The sequence below is a fragment of the Leptosomus discolor genome, chromosome 5 (genome assembly GCF_034619465.1).
Source record: "Leptosomus discolor isolate bLepDis1 chromosome 5, bLepDis1.hap2, whole genome shotgun sequence".
Classification (NCBI taxonomy): Eukaryota; Metazoa; Chordata; class Aves; order Leptosomiformes; family Leptosomidae; genus Leptosomus; species Leptosomus discolor.
The window spans coordinates 35,090,417-35,117,967 of record NC_141395.1 but is presented as its reverse complement, the minus strand read 5'-3'; the positions used below and the strand labels follow the sequence as shown (position 1 = coordinate 35,117,967).

Here is a 27,551-nt window from a genome sequence, read left to right as displayed (position 1 = left end):
CACTTAGGGCTTCATCCTGAAATGAGTTTACGCTCTAGGATAAGTCTGACCATGTCACCTACGCAGAGGACCAATTATTTCTATGTATTCCACCACTCATACAATATTTTATAAACAGTTTACAGAAGTTTTGCTTTTTATACATATGTATCAACAGAATCTGATCAAGTCCAAACTTATTCTGAAACTTGTACGAGTTGCAACACAAGAGCTTGCTGAAACTTGTGAGCACTTTTCTACAGATTCCTAGTGATTTATACCTGGACCTAACTGAAAATTCACAAAGATCTAGAACTATTTAAGTACAGCAGCTGTTTCACAAACCAAATCAGCATCTGTATTGCATCATCATCTCTGCCTTGCTATGCAAAGAGTCTCCCAATCTCTTCTTAGTGTATAATTTTAATACAGTTCTCAACTTCCAAACTGTTTTCAGCCCTTGCCAATTTCCCCACATTATTCTTGTCTGATTTTCACTAACAATTTCTTAAGCATTTCTGTCTACACTTCCAATATTTTATCTCTGCTTTGCTCTTTCCTAAGAATGACACTGACTTGGAAATATTTTTTTAGTTTAACCTCAAACTCCTTTTTTGACACCATACATGCATGAAACACAGTATTCTACAATATAAAGAAATGATATTAACAAAAATTAGAATATCTAGGATGATTGTTATCTAATACATTATGCTTATGTGCATATATATGAACTTGTATTTCTGTACTCACACACAAACTTGCACACAAATTTATACAAATGAGACATGAAGTTCCATTAAAGCTGATGGAAATCCTCCAGCAGCAAGACTTTCAAGACTGTGTTGCTTATATTCCCTACAGAAAGAATGCAGCTACCCAAACAGTTCTTTACCAGCTAAATCTTGCTCACCTCGCTTTGTAATCAACAGTCATTCAATTCAAATTACCTACAAGAGGAAGGCAGCAGAATTTGGCTTTGTGGACTACTATTCATCTAAACAAGTAAGATGCAGATCACCTGTCCAAGTTCTTATATAATAAGATGATTATGACTTTTATTACAATTAAAAATACCAAATATGATTGCAAATTAAAAATAATTTTTTATTATTACATTAAATGCTTTTTATTTCCCAATACATGTATGAACCATATTGTCCAATTTTTCAGTAATACAAATATGTATTTTATTCTCCAAGGTGTTAGCTGTTAGTTCTTTTATTAAAAAAATAAAAGTAGAGCACTAAAGGAGGAAGCACACAATGCAGGAGTCTATTCTAGTGCAAGATTGAAAATAAGCATGGTAAAGTCTCCTGGCAACACTTTGTGTAAAGACGCAGTAAACAAATAAGTGTAAGTACATGCACAGTAACTGAATGCTAGAACGTTCATTTCTTATCCAAAAATATTTTGAATGGTTCTGTGTACTGTAAAGGAGCTGTTGCACTCATCTCTGTAGCAAACAATCCATGTAAGACTATATTTAGTGGACTTGCTTAACAGAGGATTAAAAGTCAATTAAGTACTTCAGATAAAAAGTAAAATGCAAATAAAAGAAAGAGTAATAACCATCTTCCTCTGTTTTTTCAAAATATCACGACCTCCTTCTAATTAATCAGATTTTTTAATGTAAGTTCTGCAGTAGCTGTTTAACCAATAGAGTAAATCTGATAGTTTCGAGGGCTGGCTACAAGGCCTTTTCAGCAGGTATTTGTCAAACCTGTTTGTTCTGCTTTCATTGTGCTGAATGCAGTGTAAATTCTTTAACGGTTGTGACAAACATCACTTAAAACATCACCCTGCTCACCAATAAGCCAGGCACAGCCTGTGACACTGCTGTTCAGGAGCCTGGCTGTGGTGTTTTTTTCCCGCTGGGACAGATATCTCAAGAATCCTTGCAGTCCGACTGTCAACATCTTAACCATACTCTTTATGCCTAAGGATTGCTTTAAGTTTTGAATTGCCTTTTGAGGTTTGAACACTGTTCATAAGAGGGTTTTGACCACACTTGGCAGACTACAAAACATGAAGTCTGAACATTTCCTCAAGAGGAAGTAGCAGTCTTGTGTATTCTATGTAGCAATAAACCAGGGACTAAATTGTAATCCTGACATTGGCATGAACAGTGAGAATGGGGCAGATCAATTTACCACAGTCCTCTATTTAACCTACGTTATGTGCAAATTAAAATGATCTCCAACAGCCATTTGGAGGGTTAATCCCCCATCACTTACTACTTTCTGCGTACTATAAACAGACATTAATACTGCAATACAACTTTTTGCAGATTATTACTAAAAGAAAATGTAGCTTGCTTTTCATTTTTGCCTGCATTTGTGCTAGAAAACTGTATATCTCCTAGTCTAATAAGTTAAAAGAAGCAATGAAACATTTATTCTTTAAAATTGCCTCCCAAATGCTTAGCTGTCCACCTGTAACAACTGAGAAACAAGCTCCGAAGAGATTGTTACACACTGCGCTTCCTTCCTCTGCTCTGAGATAGTACGTGCCCAACTCCTCCTTGACCAGCAAACAGTAGGAGACAAATCCATCTCCTTAAAGAAGGCAGCACGATTTCATAAAACAGAAGAACTTCTGCCACGTAGATCACCTTTTTTGAGTGTAATCAGCATTTGAAACAAATTGGTTTTTCTTGTTTATACTTCTTTGCATGTTCTTTCCTGGGCTTCATTTCTCAAATACAGATGGAGACAGACTGTGAAGCTAGATGGACCTTTGACCTGACTCCATGCAGCCACTTGTGTGTTATCTTATGTTCTAACCTACTTTCCCCCCACCCTCTAGCCCTGAGTGCCAGGTACCAGAAGTAGCAGAATTTTCATTGTACCAGTTTGGTCCTGTAATTCAGATACAAGTATACTGACATAGTTTTATGACTCAGGTAACATTAGTGACTATTTTTGGTGCATTACAAGGAAGAGCCATATACTTTACAAGGAAGAGCTATACTGATGTAACATACACATAGTCCACACTAGAAAAATCTACCACATTCCTCAAATACCTATTTTCAGCTTCCATATCAAGGACGGAAATTCATTATCCCCCAATAATCTTTTTTAAACAGTTCATTGAGGATGGAAACCCGCTGAGAAGGCTAAGAAGATACAAAGAGTGAAAAGCAGTTGCCAGTTTCCCTTTTTTTTGAGAGAACTTTCATCCTTTTGGACTGGAATAATTCTAGAAATGTATGTTCCTTCATTCCAATTCATTGTCATGCCTCTTTTTTGTTCTGGTCTGGGAAGAATTAAATGTAGTCACTTGCTTATGTTACTTGCAATTCTATCAAGAAAGGGTAGCCCCATAGTCTAGTTTCATACACTACTACTGCTAGGCCACTCTAAGTTTTCCCCCTTTATGCCCATGTAAGCTGATACTGACATTACTGTCACCTATTAAGACTGTAAACAAAATTTGGCAAAGGTTGTTTATTCTAAATTCAGTATTCTTATTTCTGACTTGCACTGCTAACCAAGCTCACTATTTCTGAGTATGTCTGTCAACTTACACTGATACTCTCATATTCTTTTGACAAAGTTCTAAAAGTTTGCTCTAACAGTATTAACTGAACTCACAATGTGTGTAGGTTGAGATTTTAACTTACAGGTATCTAACATTAGTTTTGTGTTGTGGGTTTTTTTCCCGACAGCTACCTTACTGTCTTGATTTCCGAAGTGCTAAATACCAGTATCTTTCATAAAAGAAATGTTGGAATATTCATAAAAATGGTATGTTATTCAAATGTTCAATGTTGCAAAATTGTATGATTTATCTAGGCTACCCCTTTCACATATGCTAATGTACGTCACTGGCAGAAAGACGTTTTTTAAGCTCTCTGTTACCTCAACTACTGTTGAATTCTGAGCCATAGTCAATGTTTTGCTAAACATCCACCAGTTAAAATATATGCCAGGAATTATGTAGCGATGCCTCTCCCTCCCTTGCGGTTATTCTTGCTCCAAATGATGAATTATCATATTAAAAAATTAGCACTGTGAATACTAGGAACACAACCATTACTGCATTTCAAGTAACTGTACCAGCTACAGATAACACTATTAACATTCAAAGCCTACCAACATTTACATTGCTGGTTTCTTAGCTTCTAGTGGTTCTGCCTTGGAAGAGAAGGAAACCTTTTGAGTGCTATTATGCTATCTAAAAGTTGAGGTTCTTACACCTCACATTAGTTACAGCCCTTTTGTATTACTCCTATACGTCCTTCTTCCTTAATTGTAACAGCTGTAATTACTCCAAAAATTGTGATGGAAGTGGGAAAGAGTGTAGAATCAGTGATAGTGTTTCACAGGAGGACAGTTCAGGAGAACAGTTAAATCTCAGTGATGTTTAGACTTTAAGTAAGATGACAATCATAGTAATGCATACAAAACAGCAACTTGCTACTACTGAATTTTGCCTTTCTTCAGGTTTTTTGTCACCATGACAAATGGAAGATGTGTTTGTCCTATGATATTCCAAAATAAATATTTTGCGAGATCTATTCTGTGAGCTTTTCTGTCAGAGCTTACCTAGCTGTGGAATCCTTAGTCCAGTGCCCCATGAGAAGTTGATCAGAATACTTTCCTTCCAGCTACTGAGATAAAATGTCTAGGTTGCCAAGCAATTATGATGGTTTAAAATAGCCAACATAAAAACCGCGATAAAATTAAAATAGATACAAATTCACCATTCAGTGCAGTGATTTTTTTTTTTTACTGAGTAGTTTTCTGTGACTTCATAAAGCAAAAATAGCTGTTTTAAACATGGAAATAGTAATCTTCTGAAGGGGAACATGTGAAGAAAAGCCAGACCTCAAAGTTCTGTTCCTTGCTCTGCTAACTCACACAACTTTGGCTTAGATTTCCTCTCTGTATTTATCTAACTCAGTCAGGCATTTTGAGTTCTATGGACCCTTAAAGCATTCAAAGCACCAAGATCATATTCATCATGAAATGATGGTGAACAAGTATAAACCTCAAGACTGAAAGCTCTGATAGGATTTCAGGTCTTTGGGTCCCAGGTTGTTTTGCTATGTGTGCAGGCTGACATGTATCAAAGCTTCAAGTAGAGAAAAAAAAAGGCTAGAAAGGAATAAGGACAATGGGTAAATGGGAAGCTCTCAGCACAGCCTAAGACACAAAGAATGATGTATAAAAATAAGCGAAGCTCCACAAACTGTCTGATAATATGCCCTCTGGCACATTAGAATTTGAATTAAGAGTTCGTTTCAAATAACTTCCCTCTCAAACCTGGAAAAACTACAGTTTCTTTCCTTGGTGTCCAAGTGGCTATATTTGCTCACTAGCAAGCGCTAAGTCCAACTGCCTGTAAGATGAAAAATGAAGGTACAAAAAGCACTTGAGAGCAACATATTTAATAAATCAATCTAGATAAGAACCTAATCCAGCTGGGTGTCTTAGAAACAGCCTTACCTTCACTCTTGCCTCAGAGAACCTTGCAAAGGTATTAGGCATTTCCCCCTTTCTCCAGCTCAGACATGTTCTGGCCTGCCCAAGCTCCCACTTAGGCAGGTCCATTTTGTGTGTATGGGAACATGCTTCATGGGGCTGTAAACCCTCTCAGCCGAAATGACCAAGTCCCTGATTCTGGAGACCCATACTAGAGTAACACAAGCAGCCTGTTACTTCTGTACCTTCAGCCCATCCTGCTCAGGCCTGCCTAGTCCTTCAAAGCAATCTAATCTGTGTTTCATCTTCAAGAAAATATCAGTTGGACATAGTATTAAACACGGTACTTACTGTCAGGGAGGCACTCCCAATAGGAAATAGATGCAAGCACATAATTATCCCTCTAGTTTTCTCCAGGCTTCCTAGCTGAGCTTGCAAAAAAGCAGACTTACTGGGCAGGCTGACTCTTCACTCAGACTGTATTTGGTGCAGTTCTCTTTTCCTTTTCTCACCAGGCAGAAATGTTAGCACTGATCTGATTTTGCATCAAGATGGCCCACCCCAAGGTAACCCAGATAAGGCACAGGTCCATCCAGTGTTCCCAAGCAGTCCTAAGCCACTCATACCCCTGCTCCTTAGTGGCCATCAACAGAAGGGCTTTCATCTTCCAGCCATCAGGCTTCCAGCTTCATACTGCAAACAAAATGTTTACTGTTGTAAGACAGAGCACTTGATTTGTTTTTAAGATCCCTGAACATTCACTGCTCAAAATATACATCTGGAAATCTGATCCCATATTCAAACTAGACTGTTACTACAGTAAACCTGTGTGTTGGTTATACAAAGCATGTGAGGGACTGCTGTGCCAGGTTATGAACTCTCTATTAACAAAAGAGAGTTCATAATCAAGAGACAAAACCAAATCTTCTAGTTCTACCTTTCTAACTCAAACTACCACTCACATGAACTTCTCAACTCTCTTTTAAAGAGTGCACAACAAGGTGTTCTGCACTAAGGAAAGAAAGACTATGAGAATTAAAGGTCAAACTGTGTTCTTAGCTACAGCAACATAAGACCTGGAGAAAGGCCCTTGTATTCATTAAAGTTACTTCAGTATTACACTGAAGAGCACAGCATGGACTTTGAAAAGTCCATTTTTAAACCCTCTTTTATTTAAATCATCAGACAAGACTACGCTGGGAGTATTTTACAAACAAGCTGCTTGGTCCAGCACTTTCAGAAGCTTTAAGGAATGCAATCAGATTGTAAAAAATGATAGACTGATGCTATGCAAGTTCTCAGCAATTTTCACAACAGCTTTAAAAATCTTCCATGTGAAAGTGATAAAATTCTGCATTTAATTAAAAATTAAGAATTTTATGCATCTGAACCATGCAGAAGTTTTGTGCAAAGGAGTTCTTAGATTGCTTTAACAGTGTATCAGAAGTAAATACTTAAAAAACTGACTGTACTTCAAGCTCATAAAAGTGCTCAGACTCATTGTTTTGTTTGCAGTAATAACTTTTAAAGTAGAATGATTAGAGGGTTTGAAGGTTTCTTGTGCAATTGATCACCTAGATCCTTAACCTAGAGAAACAAACCATGGCTTTACATAGATTCCAGTACATAGATCCAGATCCCTGATTGTGTAAACTACCCTAACACCTTCAAGTCCTAATATATCAATCAAATTAGCAGAAGGATTACCATAAAGTAAACCCAACTAATTTCAACAATTTTAGTTTTCTTAGACTGGTATTAGTTAGTAAGTTACTAAAATATAGGTTCAACTGAGAAATTTATGTAGAGATCAACGTTACATCTCAGAATTTACTCACATGGATTCTGATGTTACAACATCTGATTACAAAATAACCCAGGATCACAACTGAAAATGTTCCAAAAAAGACAAAAAGCCATAAATGCAAATACCCTCTGACCATGCTTGCTCCCCCTTCTAGAGACCTAACCTGCCAGTCTTATATCCCAGGCCCCATTCTTTTGTTGACTATCTCTGGATTCACCAAACAGACAGCACAGTTTCAGCTTGCTCCCTTGTGGCCAACATTAGAGCTACAATTGTCCTGGCACTGTTCAGTTCCAAGGACCTTCACAAGTGGCTCTTCTAAAGCATGACAGGTTTCCTCAGGTTGCAGTCACTTAGAGCTGAACCTAGAAAATGACTCAAGTCTGAACCCACAATCAAGTTATCGTGGCTTAACATGTTACCAAGCATCAGCTTAGATACAGAGTACATGCAGATTCTAGCCCACAGCAAAGCCTGGAAACTTGGCACTGCTAAGCCCCCAAGGCATTATCAGTGCTACCCTATGCCTCTCACATCCATAAAATCATCTGACACAAATGTACTGATAACATCTTGAAAAGAGGTTTTCAAGTCTGATATCAGCTTTCAGAAGGATGGCCTAGCATTTTCAGCGTGCTTTTAACAACAGTCTGTCAGAGCTTGAGCTTGGTTATTTAAGAATACTGTTTTGGTCATGTGTTTGCTAACAAATGATAGGAACTTCAAACATTTTCTGGCATCAGTAACTACTGCCTGTTTTGTAACTGTTTATATCGTGTGTTGGCTAATTTGTGTTATTTTGTATATTTTTTAAGATTCCATATGCTGAAATGTGAGGACTTTAAGACTCTGAAATATTCCTTGATACTTTATTAACATTGTTTCAGGCATTATTAACCTCCCCAAAATAGTTTTATGCTAGAAATAGTTCAGAGCACCAGAGGTGGCATGAGAGATGTGCACAGACACAAGCAGATTGACCAGAGATGTATCACTGAACTACATTGCCCACTTAGTCGTCTGCCAGATCAGCTCCTGAGGCACCACACCACTGCCTAATGAACAGCACAAGCACATCGCAAACAACAGAATGACAGCCGCCCTGAAACAAGGTTGAATTAAGATGTCACCGCTCTGCACGGGAAGATAAACATGCTCTGCACGTTTTCCTTTGTTGAGTTTTAAACACAGCTGCTCTTATTGTGGATATGAATGTGGGCAATTTCAGGAGTAACGATGTCGTAGGAATCCCTTCATTTTAAAAAGGACATATCAAAAGCATGTTCTGTATGAGTAGAAGAATCATCAATTTGTGGTAAGACCAGAAGTTGGAAACATTCCACATTCACTATTATGCCTCAAGACCATTATCAACACTGTTATGAACCACCCAATGAAACATTCCCAGGAGCAGAGTGATGAATTTTTGATTAATAAATATTAACTGTATTTATTACTGAACATGAAAAGGATCATCAGTACAGAAACTGTACTTTGATCATTGGGTTATTTGGTCATCAACCTTCGTAACACATCATCAGCAAATAAAATACTCAGGCAGCAGAGGGTTGGGAGGTACTCAGGTTAAACAAATTACTCCACAGAACAAGAGTGACAAACTACAAAGCACACTGAGCAACAGCATCAAAACTGTTGTATACGTATTTCTTCTAGAATTCGAAGAAGCAGCCCCAGAACCTCTCAGACCCTAGGCAACTGCTCCCCAGAAGCTTCAGTTAATCTGCTTTAGGACTGCCAGAATAACATAAGCACAGGTACGCTGCAGAGAAAGTCGGATCAGCTACCTAACTTGTCTCACCACACAATCCCACAAGCAGCCATGTTCATGCAAGGGTGGAGGCAGAAGTGTGTGGCTGCAGATGGACGGAAAAGGAAGACTAACCTTTTATGAAACTCTAATCTCAGTTTCTCTTTCTATTTAAGGCAAATAAGCATAACATTTGCAAGTTACTGTATTGTTAAATATTCTTATAGCCAAATTGTCTTTTTTCATGCTTCCACGAGAAGCCAAAATCCTTATTCCCCCTGTACCACTGCCAAAAATTCCAATCAACACCATGGCCATTCCATCCAAGTTCATGGACACTACCAAATCCAGATGTAATCTTGCTCACAAGCTCTAAGTATTATCAAAATACATAACACATGATTATGTGAGACACAAATCACAAAGCAGCAAAGTCAACACTCCTACCTCACTTACTATAGTCCCAAATATTTCGAATACGAAATTTTCATGAAGGTTTGCACAAGATCTGCAGTGCAACCAGTAGCACAATGGATTAGATGAGATTTCTATCCCATCTGAGCTATCGGTAGCAGTCTAAGTTTGGAATCAGAGAATGGCAAGGGTTGGAAGGGACCTCTGGAGATCATCCAGTCCAACCCCGCCCCCCGCTAAAGCAGGTTCACCTACAGCAGGTCGCACAGGACTGCGTCCAGGTGGATTTTGAATATCTCCAGAGGAGACTCCACAACCTCCCTAAGCAGCCTGTTCCAGTGCTCTGTCACCCTCAGAGTAAAGAAGTTTTTCCTCATGTTGAGGTGGAATGACTCTTGAGTCTTTAAAATAATTGGACAATATTTAAAATGAGGGAAAGAGATAACATGAGACAAAAAATAACTGTAATGTTCCTACATCAACTGCCTTGACAGTGTCTTACCCAAAGTTCCCACCGACATCCACTAATACTCATAAATAAGCATATTTTCCATGAAAATCAGCAGACTTCCATTTACCTAATACACAGATCATTCACCAGTTAACTTAACGATTGGAGTGTGTAGTTCCTTTGTAAGTCAAACTCCATCTTAAATTATTTTTTTTTGTTCCTCATTGGTGCTACTGGAAGAAATTTTCAAAACCTTCTCATCACAGTAATTGGTTCCTTCTACCATTTCTCAGCCTAAGTTTATGTACGATAGTAAATCATAATATTATTTGTCCTTGGGCTACCATCACTATACTACTCAAACAACTTCTTCCCCAGTCTATAAAAACAGATGCATCGCTGTGACCTACCTACAGCAGAATGGAAAAGAGAGAGAAATATTAAGACCATCCTACCAAAGAGGAAACGATGTAATTTTAATATCGGTAAATATTGTGCAATCCGTATCTCCTCTGGAACACCTTTAAGCAAGCTGCCTGACGGCAGCCCAGGCTCACCGCACACCAAACAGCTCCAAAGCAAAGCGCTTCCTTTTTGGTGTTTATTTGCGGGGGGAATTTATTTTCCTTCTCGCCCTGCAAGGCCCTCATTCCAGAAAGCACTTTCACCAGCGCCCTCAAGGGCGAGCTACTATCCGCGACCGTGCGATTCCCGTGCGCCCTTTCCCGGGGCCGGACCTCCACCTCAGTTACGCCTGCTGATTGGGCCTCCTAGCCGCCCTGTCGCACGCATGCGCGCTCGCCCTCGCCGCGCTCTTTGCGCATGCGCACATTGGGAAGTGAGGCGCGTGGAGCTGCTGGTGCCGCCGCCGGTGGGGTGCGCTCTGCTGGGGGATGTCGGGCCGCGCGCCGCGGCAGGAGGAGGAGGATGGGGAGGGCGCGAGCGCGAGGCTGCGCCGCAAGGAGGAGTTGAGCTGGAGGGTGAGCCGGGGGGGGGGGTGGCGGCAGTTGGCGGCGCCGTCTGAGGCCTCGGCCCTGAGTGTCCCCCCCCCGCGGATCCCCGGGGTGCCCTTGGCCGGGGTGGGGGCCCCCAGAAGCCTGTGAGCTCGGGTGTGATCGGCGTGAAGCGGAGGAGGGCGAGGCCCGCCGGGAAGGCGGCGCTCCCGTGGTGCGGGGCTTTCGTGGTAGGGCTCGGAGGAGAGGGGCTGTCGCGTAGCGACATCATGTCGGCGTCGCTGTTAGCTCTCTTGTCAGATCGGTTTTTTGGTGCTCGCTGCTCCAGGCTGAACTTGGAGTGTCCCGTGAGGCGCAGAGAGGTTTTTTTTCTGTAGTATCTGCTTCAGCCCTGTGTGCTCAAAAAGTCCCGGGGGATTTCAGTCGCAGAGGCTGGCACTTCTCGTGCATCTGCTCTGTTTTCCGCGGCGCTAATAACTTGCTTTAGTATGAAATCTATCAAGTCCTATGGAACTGCTTTCCCTCAGAAAGTAACTTCCTGGCCATATTGCATCCAGTCGGTGGTATTTTTGATTGCTGGGGAAGCTGTAAAGCTGGGACAACGGTATTGCGGGTTGTCATTTCTGGTATGCTTAAGTGGTTGGGTTTGTCCGTAGCAGAAGATGACACTGCTGTTTTGTCTCTTGGAATTGTAAAAATAAGGCATTGATGTAGCTGCTGGAAAAGTTGTGCTTTCTGTATGCCGCGTTCAGTTTAACAGAATTACAGAATGGCAGGGGTTGGAAACCATCTAGTCCGGCTCCCCCACCAAAGCAGGTTAGCCTAGAGCAGGTCACACATAGAACATCCCTGAGGCAGCTTTCTGCTGTTGCACCAATTCCAGGCGACACAAAGGAAGAGCAAAGAAAACCATATTGGCTGTTTCTAACGGGAAGCATTAAGTGCCTGCTGACCAGATTTTGCTCTGTTTTGGCTTTTCTGGTGATGCTTCCGATTGCTGTTTAGCACTCACAGCAGTTGTAAAATGGCAATACCTGCCACCTCTGCCAGCACAGTTGAACAGAGTGGTAAATCTCACTAGTTTGTGCAAAACTGCAGAGCAATAAAAAGGCTTCCATTGCTCTTAATACAGTTTTAGGGGGGGTGGGTTTTTATTGGTTTCGTTTTGAAGCTGGAGAATACCTGTGATTATAAAGTAGATATTATGCTAATTTTTTTTTCTAAAGTTATTTGATATTTTCTTTTCTTCTGAGGGAAAAATGTGATCTCTACTTATAAATAGCTAGAGGTACTCTGGCTTCCCAGTAGTGATTGCTTTTGAGAGTAGGAGAAATATCAATCCATGGAAGGTAACCTGTTTCTAGAGCAGTTATTTTAAGTATTTCATTTTTATATCTTACTTTCACTTTGCCTGCAGCAGTCGATTTGGAGAACAGCAATTATATATGCATGTAGCTGTCTTAAAATATCAGTAAGCGTGTTCACCACCAGGATTATAATACAGTGGTTTGTTTTCGATAAGTAAATTGAACTGCATCTTTTGCCTTTCAGATTAAAGAGCAGAAGGTTGTAGTTGATGAGCTTTCTAATTTGAAGAAGAACCGGGTAAGTATTTCCAAATTTGCTTTTATCTGTTTCATTTTAGCATCAGGGAAGTAAGCGGAGAGACAAGAGGGGAAATAAAATCGGACCACACTGTCTTTAATTTATTTTAATACAGATGTGGTCCTCTGTTCTCAGAATAATTTATCCTCCAAATTATTTGATTGTGTGTGCTTGTGCAGTGTAACACAGTACACTTTGGTTTTTTTTCTTTTTTTTTATGTTTTATTTGACTTATTTCATTAAGATGCTTAAGTTAACCAGAAGATTTCCTGAAGTATTCTTATTTTTCATGTGTGTGTGTTTGAAAATAGAATATAATCCGTCATGTGTGAGCAAAAGAGAAATGCAGACAAGTCATGAGTTGACCATGAAATGCTTTTGATGGTACAACATTAGAATGTTGGTGGTCAAGGCAGAACTTTCCCTTCTGGCATAAAAGTGAAGGGGTATCTTGGTGCACTGAGATCAGCTTCTGCTGCATTGTGGTTGCCAGAGTTTGTTGCTTTCACTTAACGCAGTGGTGTTTTTATTTTACAGAAAGTTTATAGGCAGCAACCCAATAGCAACATATTCTTCCTTGTGGACCGAACAGAAACGCTATCTCAATGCAAAAGTAAGTTTGCAGTGTAAAAGTTGACCAAGTAGTTACTATGTAAAAGCAATATTTGTAGCTGTTAATGATTTCAGAGTTTGTTAAAATGAAAAACTGGCAACTGTATTTCAAACACAAAGTAGACACACTTGGCCCATGCTTGTTTTTCTGGATTGGATAAATGTGAAAGTGTTTGCACTTGATATACAGATGTGGTAAAAGAGCAAGTGCCAAAGATGTAGGAAGAATGTCAGCCCCACAGAGGAGTCACTGTTCTCAGTGACCTTTGGGAAGCTGTATAGCACTTTGTCCCTTAAAAAAAAAATAAAATGTAAAAATTGCATGGGGTGAGTAGGAAGAAAATAATGACAAGTTAAACTGGAGGTGAAGCCAGAAATCTTTAGGTAGTTGAAAGAATGGGTCTGTGGAATTACAAAGATAGGAGAATGGATGATACAGAGAGTTGATGATTGAACAAATGTTAGAAATGTATAAATTTATTTTCTGGAATGAACAATTGCTACTTTCATTTTCTTTCCTTTGATATGAGTTAGTAGTGTTGGCATTTTAATTGACAGGTTACTTTTCTCATTATTACAAATGTGTAAATCGTATCATGTAGGCAATAGTTGGCTGTTACCCTAATTCTTATACTTGTAGTGTGGCTTTCTTTGGGAAAAAAAAATAATACTCATTATATAATTAAAGAGGAATAAGCTACAGTGAGCTACAGAATCACAGCATTGTTTGGGTTGGGAAGGACCTTAAAGATCATGTCATTGCAACCCCCCTTGCCATGGGCAGGGACACCTTCCACCAGACCAGGTTGCTCCAAGCCCCATCCAGCCTGGCCTTGAATACTGCCAAGGAGGGGGCAGCCACAGCTTCTCTGGGCAACCTGTGCCAGTGCCTCACCACCCTCACAGTAGAGAATTTCTTCCTAATATCTCATCTAAATCTCCCCTCTTTCAGTTTGAAACTGTTACCCCTCATCCTGTCACTACACTCTCTGATCAAGAGTCCCTCCCCACCTTTCCTGCGGGCCCACTTTAAGCACTGGAAGGCCGCTCTAAGGTCTCCCCAGAGCCTTCTTTTCTCCAGGCTGAACAACTCCAACTCTCTCAGCCTGTCCTCACAGAGGAGGGGCTCCGGCCCCCTGGTCATCTTTGTGGCCTCCTCTGGACCCGCTCCAACAGGTCCATGTCTTTCTTGTGCTGGGGGCCCCAGAGCTGGACACAGCACTGCAGGTGGGGTCTCACCAGGGCAGAGTAGAGGGAGAGAATCCCTTCTCTCAACCTGCTGGCTGTGCTGCTTATGATGCAGCCCAGGATGTGATTTGCTTTCTGGGTTGCAAGCGCACATTGCTGGCTTATTTCAATTTTTCATCCACCCACACCCCCAAGCCCTTCTCCGCAGGGCTGCTCTCAATCCCTTCATCCCCCAGCCTGTATTTGTGCTTGGGATTGCCCCAACCCAGGTACAGGACCTTGCACTTGGCTTTGTTGGACTTTATGAGCTTTGCACAGGCCCACCTCTCCAGCTTGTCCAGGTCCCTCTGGATGGCTTCCCATCCCTCCAGCGTGTCGACTGCACCACACAGCTTGGTGTTGTCAGCAAACTTGCTGAGGGTGCGCTCAATCCCACTGTCCATGTCACCAACAAAGATGTTATTGTAGTATTGATGTAACACAAACATAGCACTTTTGTTGCTTAGTGTTTCATGTTTATCTTTTTAATTGAACAAGTGGCAGGAGTTACTTATTTCTTGGATATGCTCTTAAAGTTAGCTACTCATAAACTCAAACTTCGCAGTTTGTGAAATTGATTATTCATGTGTTTTTCTCTTATGCAGGTACATTAGATGAATTAAAGAAGGCACATCAGGAGATGGAGAATTCAGAAAAGACGAAAATCAAGAAATAGTGCATCTGAATAGAGAGTCACAATGTGTGGTATTTGTTGCGCTGTTACCCTGAGTGGCCAGCATGCCATTCGTGGTTTCTTTAACGAAGACATACTTTGCCGTCTTAAAAGAAGAGGGCCAGACAGTAGCCAGCAGTTGATAAAAACTGCGTCTGATCTCTCTTATGAGTGTCTGTTTTCTGGTCATGTGCTTCACTTGAGGGGACTGGTGACTCCTCAGCCTCTGGAAGATGCCAATAACAATGTTTTTCTCTGGAACGGAGAAATTTTCAATGGAGTGCATGTAGGAAATCTAGAGAATGACACTGAAGTAATGTTTCATCATCTTACGTTATGCAGTAGCGAAGCAGACATTTTATCTCTCTTTTCATTGCTTCAGGGTCCGTGGTCTTTTATTTATTATCAAGCCTCTAGACACAGCTTATGGTTTGGTAGAGATTATTTTGGTCGGCGTAGTTTGCTTTGGCAATTCAGTAATGAGGTTGACAGCGCTTTCTGTCTCACATCTGTAAGTGTTTATTCCGAATCAGGTAACCAATGGCAAGAAGTCCCAGCATCTGGAATTTTCAAAATTGATCTCAAAGCTTGTACAACAACTAAATCTTTATCTTTAACATTGTTTCCGTGGAAGTACAGCTGCACAGAGAAACCAGTAGAAGAAATAATCATTAATGTTCTGGATGAGGTTTCAAAAGACTTACCAAACCACATACGTCTTGTGATGAATGAATCAAAACTATGTCTCAGAGCACCAGTTGTCCCCTTAAATAAAACAATTTCTGAAGCTTCAGGCGAATGTCCGGGTACTGTTAGCAACTTCATCCCTATGGTTTCTGTAGAAACCCTTGAAGGATTTCTTGCAGAGGAACACAAGAAAAACTTAGTCTGTCAGTTTATTGATGTTTTAAGTGAAGCGGTGAAGAGACGTGTTTTATCTCTCTTTAGAGATGAAAATCAGAAAACAAGAGAAGTTCCAAGCGTGTCTAATAGGAAAGCACATGTTGCGGTGCTCTTTTCGGGTGGCATTGATTCCATGGTTATTGCAGCCCTTGCTGATAAACATGTGCCTTTAGGGGAACCCATTGATCTTCTCAATGTAGCTTTCATGATAAAAGAACGAGCTAAGCAAAAGGATACCACTGAGGAAGTACAGCTTGATTGGCTTTGGCTTCAAGAAAGTTGTCAAGATCTTGATGCTAAAACTGGTGCTCATTTATCTTACTTTGATGTTCCTGACAGAATCACTGGTAGGGCAGGACTGAAAGAATTGGAAGCCATTAACCCTTCAAGAACCTGGAACTTTGTGGAAATTAATGTTACACCAGAGGAATTGAACAAAATGAGACGACAATGCATCAATCACTTAATTTATCCACTGGATACAGTCTTGGATGACAGCATTGGCTGTGCAATTTGGTTTGCTTCCAGAGGGGAGGGTTTTATTAGTAACCAAGGAGAACTGAAACCCTATAAAAGCCCTGCAAAGGTGCTGATGTTTTTTGTTTTCTGCCTTACGTTTGACCTGTGAATGTAACAACGGTTCTGTTGTTTGAGAAATCAGCAGGGGTTTTCAATATTCATAAGGCTTCTGAAATTCAGTGGCAGAGTGTAGAATAATTCTGTAATTACAATCTGTGTAATTCTGGAGTTGGAGCTTTGTTCAGTTCTTATGTAATGTGTATGGCTTTTTATTGAGCTTGAACAAGTGGCAGTATGAACAGGAAAAAAATAATAACCATCATCTATCATGTTTGTTGTTTCAGCTCCAGTAGTGAGTAACAGCTATTCAGTCCAAACTGAATAGGTTAACAACTTTAGAGATAAATGTTAATGAATTATTAAATAATATTGTTTTGTGCCAGCATCCCAGCCCTTGTAAAGTTACTAGCTTCTTATTTAGGCATTTTGATGTGACAAAATAGAAAATAATAATGGCAAAGATGACCACTTGGAATTTTTTGTAATTGGGAGTCCAATTGAATGGCAGAACGACAAAAAGTAGTTCTTTCCTTTTTGTAACTTATTTTCATGTATGTAGTAGGATGAAGTAAAACCTTTTTAGTAACTGGATGATTTTCTTGGGAATTTCATTCTTCCTTATCACTTCCCAATTTCCTGATGGTTTGTGTAGGGAAGAGTAAACTGTTTGCAGTTTCAGGAGTTTGCACTTCACTGCTGCCTTTGCTTTTTGAGGCTGCTATTACTTTTCTACTATTTGCTAGATCGTAAAGCCACCACCAGCAAAAACCCTAACAAATGCAGTAGTTTGTTTAAAAACTACTGCTGTGCAACACAGTTGGTTTAATTGACTGATCTACTTAAGGATGTGCATCTCAGATTTGCAAAACATACAAATTTGTCTTAAGTCCAGAATGTGTTGTAATGGGTGATGAGTTAATAAAACATGAAGTGCCATTTTCCTATCAGTTAGTTACTAGTGTGCACAGGTAAAAAAAATTAGTTGACCACTAGCAGGTGTCAGATTAGTAAAACATACTTGGCTCTTCATAGTGAATTGCTGTTGAAGGCACAGCAGTGGATGAGATGTAGTAGCGTTTTTTCTCTTGATAACATTTTATGTACTTATTGAGTACACAGAACAATATGAGACATTTTTACTTTGCATCATGCAGCTGTAACTAAGCCAGTAGCTGGTAAATTAATAGTAATCCGGGTGTACGTTCAGGTAACTGTTTATAATGTGGGACATATCACAGAATCTGTGGCAACAATTTTTTTGATAAAGGTTAATGTTCAACAAATGCTGTTTATTGCAATAGAAACTAACAAATACATTGTTCAAAGATACAGGTGTATTTGTGATGCATACAGCATTATTTTGATGTTTTTTCCTTGCATTGGTAGAAATGTTTGTCTGTACTTATAGGTCTGATTGTGAATCTACCTCAAGTTCCCAGTGACTTTATTGGGAACTGTTTCAGGCTCTGTAAATATGTAAGGCACATCCCATCGTGATAGGTAATATATTTAGAAGATATGTATTAAAGTTATGCTCCTTAAGATGTAGTTAAACACTTAAGATGTTACATATTATTGTCTTGCATAGATAGTAAGAAAGATTTCTGTTACTCTGTTTTCTTAGGTCGTGCTCTCAGGAATTGGAGCAGATGAACAGCTTGCTGGGTATTCTCGACATCGCGTTTGCTTCAAAAAATACGGCTTAAAGGGTCTGAATAAAGAACTTGAAATGGAGTTAGGTCGCATTTCTTCTAGAAATCTTGGTAGAGATGACAGGATTATTGGTGATCACGGAAAAGAAGCCAGGTATTACTGTTTCAACATGAAGCAGAACTGGTTTTGCCAGTTAGATTCTGCTTTTAACACTCCAGCAGAAAGCTTAACTGAAACTTCTGTGCATTTTATTGTCTCTTAAGTTCTGTTGCAGTTTCGTTAATGTGTGCAGTATTGTGGATTTTTTTTCTTTTTTAAAAAGTGGTCTGTGGTACTGTGGAAGAGTTAGTTAATGAAATTCAGCAACTTGAACATTAGATTTCCATCTAGAAGCAGCAACAGATGTTGAAATAGGCAAAATCAAGTTGGTTTTATTATTTTAAGTGGAACAGTCTTCTGCACAACTTTGAAGTGTTCCAGTGTAGTCATTTGGGGAGTGACTTAGGAGGATGACAGCATAACAGAGAAGCCACATATTCCTGTCCATGTAGTAAAGGGGTGATCAATATCCGCTGCATTTCCTGGTTGTTAAGTCAGAATAGTTAAATAATTTTATTAGTGTTTACTTCCTACATGCTACCACCAACTTGCAAAAAATTATGTGTTGTCTGGTAGCAGAGGCCACTCAGGTGCACGAAAGGTCTTTTCACGTGATCTTTGTGCCAGCGTTTTTCCAAATCTGTTCTTAATTGCACATCTTTGGTTTAGCAAAAAAAAACAGTTAAAGTGGTGGACAGGCAATGCTGTTAATCATGCATGTGATTAGATATGAATGCCTGGAATTTGGAATGTTGCCAGAATTTGTTGTGTAAATATTTTTGTTTTGTTTCAGTGTAACTTCATACTGTATTTTTAGCTATTTAGAACTTATCTTGAGAAGTGTTACTTTAAAATTTGTCTTGCTCTTCCATTGTATTTTCTGATTTTCTTCATAATTTTTATTTGTATAAACCAACATTCCTGGTGCTTGTTCTTACTCTTTTCTTTGCTTGACTTTTGAAAACTTCCACGCTTCTGAGTTTAAACATGTATATTATGTTGTCGTTCTCCAAGATGGTGTAACTGCTTTGGAGACTTGCCTCAGTACTGTGACACTAACATTTAGGGTACATCTATAGTTACAAATTGACACAGACTCCAAAGTCTTCGCATGTGGTAAAGGGGAAAATCATGACTATTTGTGTGAACTTTTTAAAGGGTCTTTCCCTTTGTATACCTTTCCTTCAGGTTTCCTTTTCTTGACGAAGATGTTGTTTCATTCCTCAATTCTCTGCCCATCTCCGAAAAAGCTGACTTGAATTTACCTCGAGGAATTGGTGAGAAATTGATTCTGCGCCTTGCAGCCAGGGAGTTTGGCCTTACAGCCTCAACCATTTTGCCAAAAAGGGCTGTACAGTTTGGGTCTCGGATTGCAAAACTGGAGAGCAGCAGTGAAAAAGCATCTGACACATGCAGCAGACTGAAGTTACCTTCTGTAGATTAATTATAAAGCTACATCTTGAGATGTTGCATTTATCCTATATGTGAATTCAGTAAATAGTTGGTGTTTTCTTAGAATGTTTGGTCTGGTCTTTTTACACATTTGGACATTATTATTAATCATCAAAGTAATATGTGTAGATGTGTGCTTGTACTAGAGACTCACTGAATGCATCCTCGGGGAGGAAGGGAATACTGGGTTCTGGGGAAGAGAGGATAGACAGGTTGGCTTTCCCATCCTTCGTAACCAATGTCAGTGTCGCAAAAGGTGTATTGAACCTGTCCAGTCTGTCACGTATATGGAATTCAGTACAGTAGATTTTCCTCTGTTGTACGACAGGGCTGGTCTTGCAGCTGTGCTTTAGGAGAGGGTTTGGGTTATGGTTTTAGAAGGGAGTGGCACGGTGAGGAGCTGGTCTGGGTTGCCAGAGCCAAAAAGAGCTGAGGGGCTCGGGCCTTGTCTCATCTTGGAGATCTGCCCTCCAAGCATCATGCTTGCCCTTTCATTACTTAAGCAGACACCCCACACACACCCCCTGGGTGTTTTGGGGCCATTCTGAGCAGCCTGCCCGTCCTTGGCCTGTTCTGCAGGCCTGGGTTTACTGGTGGTCCCCAGCCTGCAGCTCCTGCTCCCAGAGAAACTGGGAAGCTCTCTGCAGGCTGTTCTTTGTCCCTCGTTGGCTCCTAGTTTGCTGCCTTTCCTTTAGCTTTAGCTCTTCTGCTTTTACTTCTGAAGTTGCAAAGCATCCATTGTGTACTTAGGAAGATCGCTTTTAAACAAAACAAAAAAATAAAGGTGTCTCAAAAAAAGCACTCTGGGTGAGTGAGTGTGTGGCTGCAATCATGGGGCTCAGATAGCAGTATGAATGGACCTCCTCTGAAGGGAAGCTTGAGTTAGCTTGTTTTTCTAATTGTGCATGGAAGGATTGCAAAGTTAACGTAAGAAAAACTGGATACATGCTCTCCAGTGGTTTTGGTAAGATTGGAGCTTAGTACTCAACATGCTACTTTACAGTTCTACTTGTTATGTTTGTCCAGTTAAGTAGAGAAAGGAAAAATTATACCAGGGAAAAAAATAATTTTCGTACCAACCATAATGTATCTATTCCTACAAAGTATCTCTAAGGGTGTAAGCAGATTTTCAAAATAACTTGTCAAGTCTGTAAAGAAATACTTATTACAAAAACTGTTTCAGAGCACTGGCAGGTTTCTTACTGGCACTCTGGGGAAAATTGACTCCCTAGTACCTTACCCTGGGATGTTTGCAAGAGTTCTTTGATCATGCTCTAAACCAGGTGGAGGTTGGACCAAGAGGAACATTACGCTGATGACATGCAACTATTGTCCATTATTATCACTGCAGTAGTGTTGCAGTATTCCTAGAAGTTATGTGTCACCTAGGACCCTAAGAAAAAAAGTTGTGCTTTTTATACCTTGGTATATAGCTTCTTTTCCAAACTAAGAGGCCTCTGATATTAAGAGAAACATAAGAAATAATTTTGGAAGGCTTCTAAAAAGTTTTAGGTAGTAGAAACAAACCATATAATTTTGTGTTGGCAAACTTTTCCATTTATCCAGTTACTCGTAAGAAATTAATTTATTGTTATTATTTATGGTATACGTTATTACTTATAGAGTTTCTTGACCAAGTGTTTGGTTCCAAGGGACAGAAGACTTTTTAAAATACTTGATGTATTGAAATCACGTTCTGTAATATTTTAGAGCAACCTACAGGAATGTTACTGTCTTTTAGTCTTGTCCTTAAGAGCTTTATTGTTTTCTTGCAAATACTAGTATAGTTCTTGATTAAGTAAGATTCTCTGTCTTTTTTTGTGAGCCTTTCTAAGTGTTGTATTTTAGAAAACAGAGAATGTTCTTGAAGAGTGCACAGGCCTCGTAAAAGCATTCCCTAGAGCTGAATGAGCTGATGAGACAACCTGCTCGTCAAACTTAGTAGCACAGAAAAATACTGGTGCATTGTTTGTGAAGTCTGACAGAAGTAAGTAGCAAGAATTACGTGCCACCATGTCTTCTAGTTGGCTGGCTTCAGAAGATGCAATAGCACTCAGTAGAGATTACCAGTGGACTGCTGAGCCAGTTAAAAAATGTATGTACCCAGAGAGCAACTTTGCTAGCCCTGATGGATTCAGATATGCCCTTGTATTATTAAGAAGTCCATCAGGTTTTGAGAGAATTGGCTGTTGGAATTTGCTATTTACACTTTCCATTGGTTCAGATGCAAATTATCATCACAATGTTTCTTGTCAACTTCCTCCAGCTTACATTGACACAAAAATTGGACAGATTTTGATCAGTGTTTGTTACATGGCGGAAAGTTTGGGGCATACATACCTAAAGAGAAATTTGTCAGGTTCTTTGAGTTCTGGTGCTCTGAAATGACCATGGATACTGATGGGAAACCCAAACAGATGGAAATATTTTTTGAGTTTTTGTTCAGAAGGCGAGTACAAAAACATTCCTATTTAACAAATACCTCATCTTGCATGTAGTTTAAACGTGGCATTCCTAAAAGCTGGGATTATTACTCAGAAAAATACAGATCATTTGATCTCATGCAAAATTTTAAGCAGATATGAAATACTGTACATTAACACATTTCCAAAAGAGCTCCGCTTCCACTGCGGTATTTAAATGGTTGGTCAGATTTTTAAAAGTCCTCGGTACTCTGAAGCACTCTCTAAGAATAACAAGAGCTCCAGGCTTCTGAATTGTTCAAAATAAATCTCTAAAGACACATGTGTATATTTTTACTAACATTTTACATAGGTTTGTTTATATTATTTCTCCTGTCTGTATAATTAATATTTAAAATTAGTTGCCTTGCTATATAATAAAGTGGTGTTAGAGACAAAAGAATCTTATAACTTTCTAACGTATAACTAATAAATCCCAGTGTATTAATATAAATACTGTCGGGTTATATGTGCAACAGCAAAGTACATCTAACAAATACATTTTTAAAACTGAAGAGTAATGTTTACATTTAAGTGGAGCAAATGTATTTTTATGGCAGGAAACAGTAGTGTTCTAAAAGGTTTCATTTGACCTTGTAGAATTTTGTACTTATTCCTGATTTGCAGGTCTAATTGATATTTTCACTAACATGATTTTGAGGGAACCTGCAATGAAAATATAAATGAAGATCCAACTTACAATCCAAACAGTACAGGGGGAAATAACAAAGTGTGTCTTTTATGCAATATGCTGGTAATATCCTATTTAAATTGACACTTGGCACTACAGAAGTAGAGCTACATGAAAATGTATTTAGGTTGGATGTGGTGAATAGGTTCACCAATGTGATAAGATCAGCAGAGGCCTATTGAGATACAGTAACATCCCAGACCGCAGTAAAGGTTAGCTCTTCAGCGAAAGCTGCTGAAGAAACAATTGGAAAAAATCATAGCTATCTGCAGGAATACAGAGTACCTCAAGTTAATGAACTTCGATTCTGTTTTTACTGGAGTTTAAAGAAGGTAGAAATCCCAAATTTAAGTAAATGTCTTCAGCCATATTCTCATAAGAAAATTATACATTTACTAAATTTTAATTCAAATTTGACATTTTTATATCTTCTAGATACCATATCTTGTAGATTTTTATATGTTTAAATTATAATGTATTTATATATTTTATATATTAAATACTAAAATAACTAGTGTTTTAAGCTGTTGTATTGCTACTTCTAAAAAAATAAAAAAACCCAAACACATATTTTCTTACACCTTGTGGAGTTAAAACTGAAAGAGAACTGCCACTGTTTTGTGTTTGGTTGATTTTTTTTTTTTGACCACCTTTTCAGTGTCAACGCTTTCACTAAGAGGGGAATGAGTATTTTTATGTCCATGGAGGAACTGAGTTTGATGTTGGTACTCCGTCAGTAAAGGATATGTCATTAAAGATTGTGATTCTAGTTTGCTATCTGTCTTGTAATGTACGCATGTGTATGCCTTTACAGCTAATAAAGCAGGACAGAACACTGTACTTAGTTAAAGTTAGCATCAGAGATAGGGAAAAAACATGCTTGCTGCAGGAGTTAATAGCTTTGTCTAGACTGTGCTGTTGCTCGGTTCTCTAAGTAGTTCTTACAGGCCAGGCTAATGCAGAGTTCAGCACTTATTTCTCAAATGAGTATGCGGTAAGAATATTTGCTGCTAATACCGAACTGTACAAGCTGGCACAAAATACCTTAATCAGGACAGCATTGCCCTAAAAACAGCACAGCCTTTAGGTGGCATTTCTGAATGGCACAACAGCAGCCTGAGGAATGATCAAAACGGATTCACCTGAGAAGGTGTAAACTATTCCCTGAGGGATGCTTCTCATTAGATATGGGTTTAATTTGCTGTGACGTGTGCAAATGATCTGTATTAAGAGGCAAAGCACTTTTAAACATGAAGTGAAATAAAAATTGTACTTCAGTTCCATTTCTGCTGATTGTTGATAAGGCTTGTGAAGCTGCAATTCTGTCATTTTATTGATGTAAGCAGTTCGGTATTGATGCAAACAATCCTTACAGCTGTTTTAGTAACTGTTTTCTCATAGGCTGCCTGCCTCTTGTGCATCAGGCTGCAAGGCTCCGTTGTTTGACATGGATATGCCAGGTAGAGAACATTACCCCATGCCAGTGATGGAATTTGATGGTAGGACGTAAGGAATGTGCACAGTAATACAGATACTACGGTATAGTCTTTAAAATAATAGACATCCTTTCTGATTTCAGATTGGCATTTACTTAACTGAAATTGCTGGTTATAATATGAAAGTTGAGAGGAATAAAGATTTTCATAGCTTGAGACAGAATGTATTTTGATTCCAGTTTGACATTTTTTACAGATTAAACAACAGTCACTGTCCAAATGCTGTTTAAAGTTCTGTACATGTAGTACCCTTGCTGGTAACATACAGGGTTGATGGCTAAATACTGTGCAACCATTTATTTTGTATAATGCATTTCCTTTTTCTGGAAATAGTGAAACAAAAATTTTATAGAAACAAATGAAAAACAGCGTTGTTCATCAAAATAACAACTTGGGGGTTTCGATGCTTTAAATTCAAGCATGTGAAAATACCCTTACAGAAGCACTATAAAACTAAGGTTTAAATTGTAAACAAGCAGACAAGGGAGGGGGTTTTTCCCTCATTTGAGGAGTGTAAAACTTAAAAATGTCCTGTAGGAGGCAGTGGTTGTATTATTTCGTGTAAGAAACATGCTCATCTTGCTACAGGTATATTAAATTCCAAGTAAATGTTTTCAATTGTACTAACTATTTTAAAACTTATTAAAACATATTTCCTGCAGATAGAACTTCAGGTTGAAATTTGTTTTAGGTTTAAAATCTTACCAATTGTTTGACTGTTATGGTTACTCAATATACTTTAAAAACAAAATGGCTCCTAAGGTGATAGAAAATTATTACATTCTATGGGTTTTAATAATATCCAGAAGGTTAACACACAGTGAGGACAAGGTGTACATGCTGTGTACATTATAGCAGTGTAGGCCTGCAGGGGATCTCCAGAGGTCATCTAGTTTCCAGCCTTGTTCCAAGTGAAGAATGAGGTATTTGCAGAGCATCCTAACAGTTACTTTAATACATAACGTGCAGTGACTGAGGAACACATTTCAATAGTTAACACGCTCCATTACTTCCCTTCCTTAAAATAGAAAGCTTTTCCTAACAGCTATTAAGCATTTTCTGCAAATCAAGCTAAATACTTTAATCCTTCCTGCAGTGAAGAACAACTGAATGCTGGTTTTATAAAACATTTTAATAGACTGAGAGTTCTTCAGTGTATCACCTTCATTGTTTTAGTCAGCCTCTTACTGCAGTAAAAAAAACCAACCCTGTATTTGTTTCTTAAGTGTTACTCCTATAATAAAGACCAAATATATGCCTCTTTTAACATTATATTGTTGATTAATATTAGATATGATTCCATTACAGTCCTACAACCCTTAGCTCATTGTTCCTAGTTGGTATTTTGTATTTGCTTAAGTGTACTAGTCGACTGAATTTTTTGTTGATTTTTTTAAAAAACCCAAAGATCATTGTGTTTCTAAGTAGGTTTTCAGAAGTGTTAGCAGCTGCTTTCAAAACGGTATAAGCTGCAATTTCACCACTTCCTTTTGTGCTTTCAATTTTCAGCCACAAATAAAAAAAAATACAGAATGAGACCTTGAAGAAAACCTTTCAAGACCTTGTGTGCTCTGTAATCAGAGTTCCTCAAAAGGCCATCAGTAACTACTTGTTGAGCACAGATTTTCAACCAGCTATGTAATCTATTTTATTTGATTTACTGAGATAAGCCAGGAAAATGTCGTGATAGCAATTCTAATCCCTTGTTATAAGGCATATCCACTTAAATATTTCAAAAAGTCTTTAATATAATTACTTTGGGTATGTTCCCATGTACTTGTTTTGGAAAAACTTTAAGGTGTTTTTTTTTTTAATTAAATAATCATTTTTGCTGTGTAAACTCTTTGACACTTAATTGACATGAGATGAACATAATAGTGATCAATTAACTGTATTTGTAGTATCATGCAAGGAAGTCAGTGTGGTGCTGGAATCAACCTCTCCGGTCCAAACAGCACTAGTTTTGGGAGGCTTGGGGCATACTGGAACTACTCTACCTCCAGTTCTTAACTCTTTGTCCCCAGTGGGAAAGCTGTATTGGATTTTATCAGCATTTATTGTACCACAGAACACAGCTATTTAGGAATTTCTTCCTCCTTGATATTCAGAAAGTTTGGAAGCGGGGAGAGATGTTTGAGCAGCCAGACTGACTGGCTTGTTGATCCCAAGGAAGGTACAACCAGCATTAAAAACTGGGATAAGTGAGAGATCAGCTGTAATACGGAGGAAAAAAGGTTTTGATCACTGTTAGTTTCACAAATTCTAGTCTTTCATCTATGTTGAAATCAGTGAGCTGGATGTATAAACATACTGATGGATAGGGCCTGTGAAATGGGATAGTTAAATTTATTAAATGAAGCAGATAAATTACCAAAAGATAAACTACTTGTAGTTGGAATCCCATGAAAATAAGACTCCAAAATTCTCTGTAACAAAATGTAAATGCTATGTATGCTTCCAATGCTTTCTGTTCCATGAGGGATCTTAACCTTCTTCCAAAAATTAAAGTATTAGAGAAAAAAATAATGCATGTACCTTGTTAATTTGTTACATCTTGCCCTCAAGTTAAAAAGAATTTAAAAAATTTAATCTGGGCAACTTGTTTGTCTGTTTATAACTGTCCCACAAATCCCAGTTACTTGTTCGTATTTAAATAGAGGCAATTTTAAACATATGGATTATGAATTAGAAAATGCTTATTGAAGAGGTGTGCAATACTTGAAGTATTTATTCCAGTAAATTCCATGGCAATGAATAATAATGTAAAAGCACATTACACTGATTATCAAAAGGCAAGGTCAAATAACCCATTATTCACGTTGAAACTCAGAACTTGTATCTTAACAGCTCACACTCTGATTAGCTTTACTGAGCTATTTATAAAAAAAAAAAAAAAAAAAAGGAGAAAATTCAAAGGAACTAGCCCGATATCCCAAAATTTTAATGTTGTGTAAGTAAGAATAGGTTTCTCACATCAGCAGCAGAACATTAGGTACTGTAGAAGTTAATTGCACCAGCACAGTTAACATGTGGGGATCTTCTTGAAAATCTGTGCTCTCCCATGTTCACTTTCTGTAACTTTTCAATCATGGAAGGTATGGACTTTAACATGCAGTGTAAATTACAGACGTCATATGAATTATGTATTATATTGTTAAGTTAGAATGTGGTATATATTATAAATACATAAACCTTAAAAAAAATTATAAAGTGTAAACAAGGGAGATATTTTCATTGGTGTAAGTTTATATTTATTAGAAACTGCACGTTTAATTTTTTTGTATTGTTTTAATAC

At 38.6% G+C, this 27,551-nt stretch overlaps 2 protein-coding genes across 2 annotated transcripts; both read left to right on the top strand.

The window, feature by feature from the left end:
- The first annotated feature begins 10,744 nt into the window (after nt 1-10,744).
- ASDURF (ASNSD1 upstream open reading frame) lies at nt 10,745-14,924 on the top strand. Its single transcript, XM_086465186.1, has 4 exons — nt 10,745-10,831; nt 12,356-12,409; nt 12,947-13,022; nt 14,854-14,924. Exons 1-4 carry the CDS (start codon nt 10,745-10,747, stop codon nt 14,922-14,924), a joined length of 288 nt encoding a protein of 95 aa, XP_086321312.1.
- A 22-nt stretch (nt 14,925-14,946) lies between these two features.
- Nucleotides 14,947-19,703, top strand: ASNSD1 (asparagine synthetase domain containing 1). The gene is made up of 3 exons (XM_009959766.2): nt 14,947-16,410; nt 18,028-18,209; nt 19,344-19,703. Exons 1-3 carry the CDS (start codon nt 14,947-14,949, stop codon nt 19,597-19,599), a joined length of 1,902 nt encoding a protein of 633 aa, XP_009958068.1. The 3' UTR covers nt 19,600-19,703.
- Nucleotides 19,704-27,551: the final 7,848 nt, after the last annotated feature.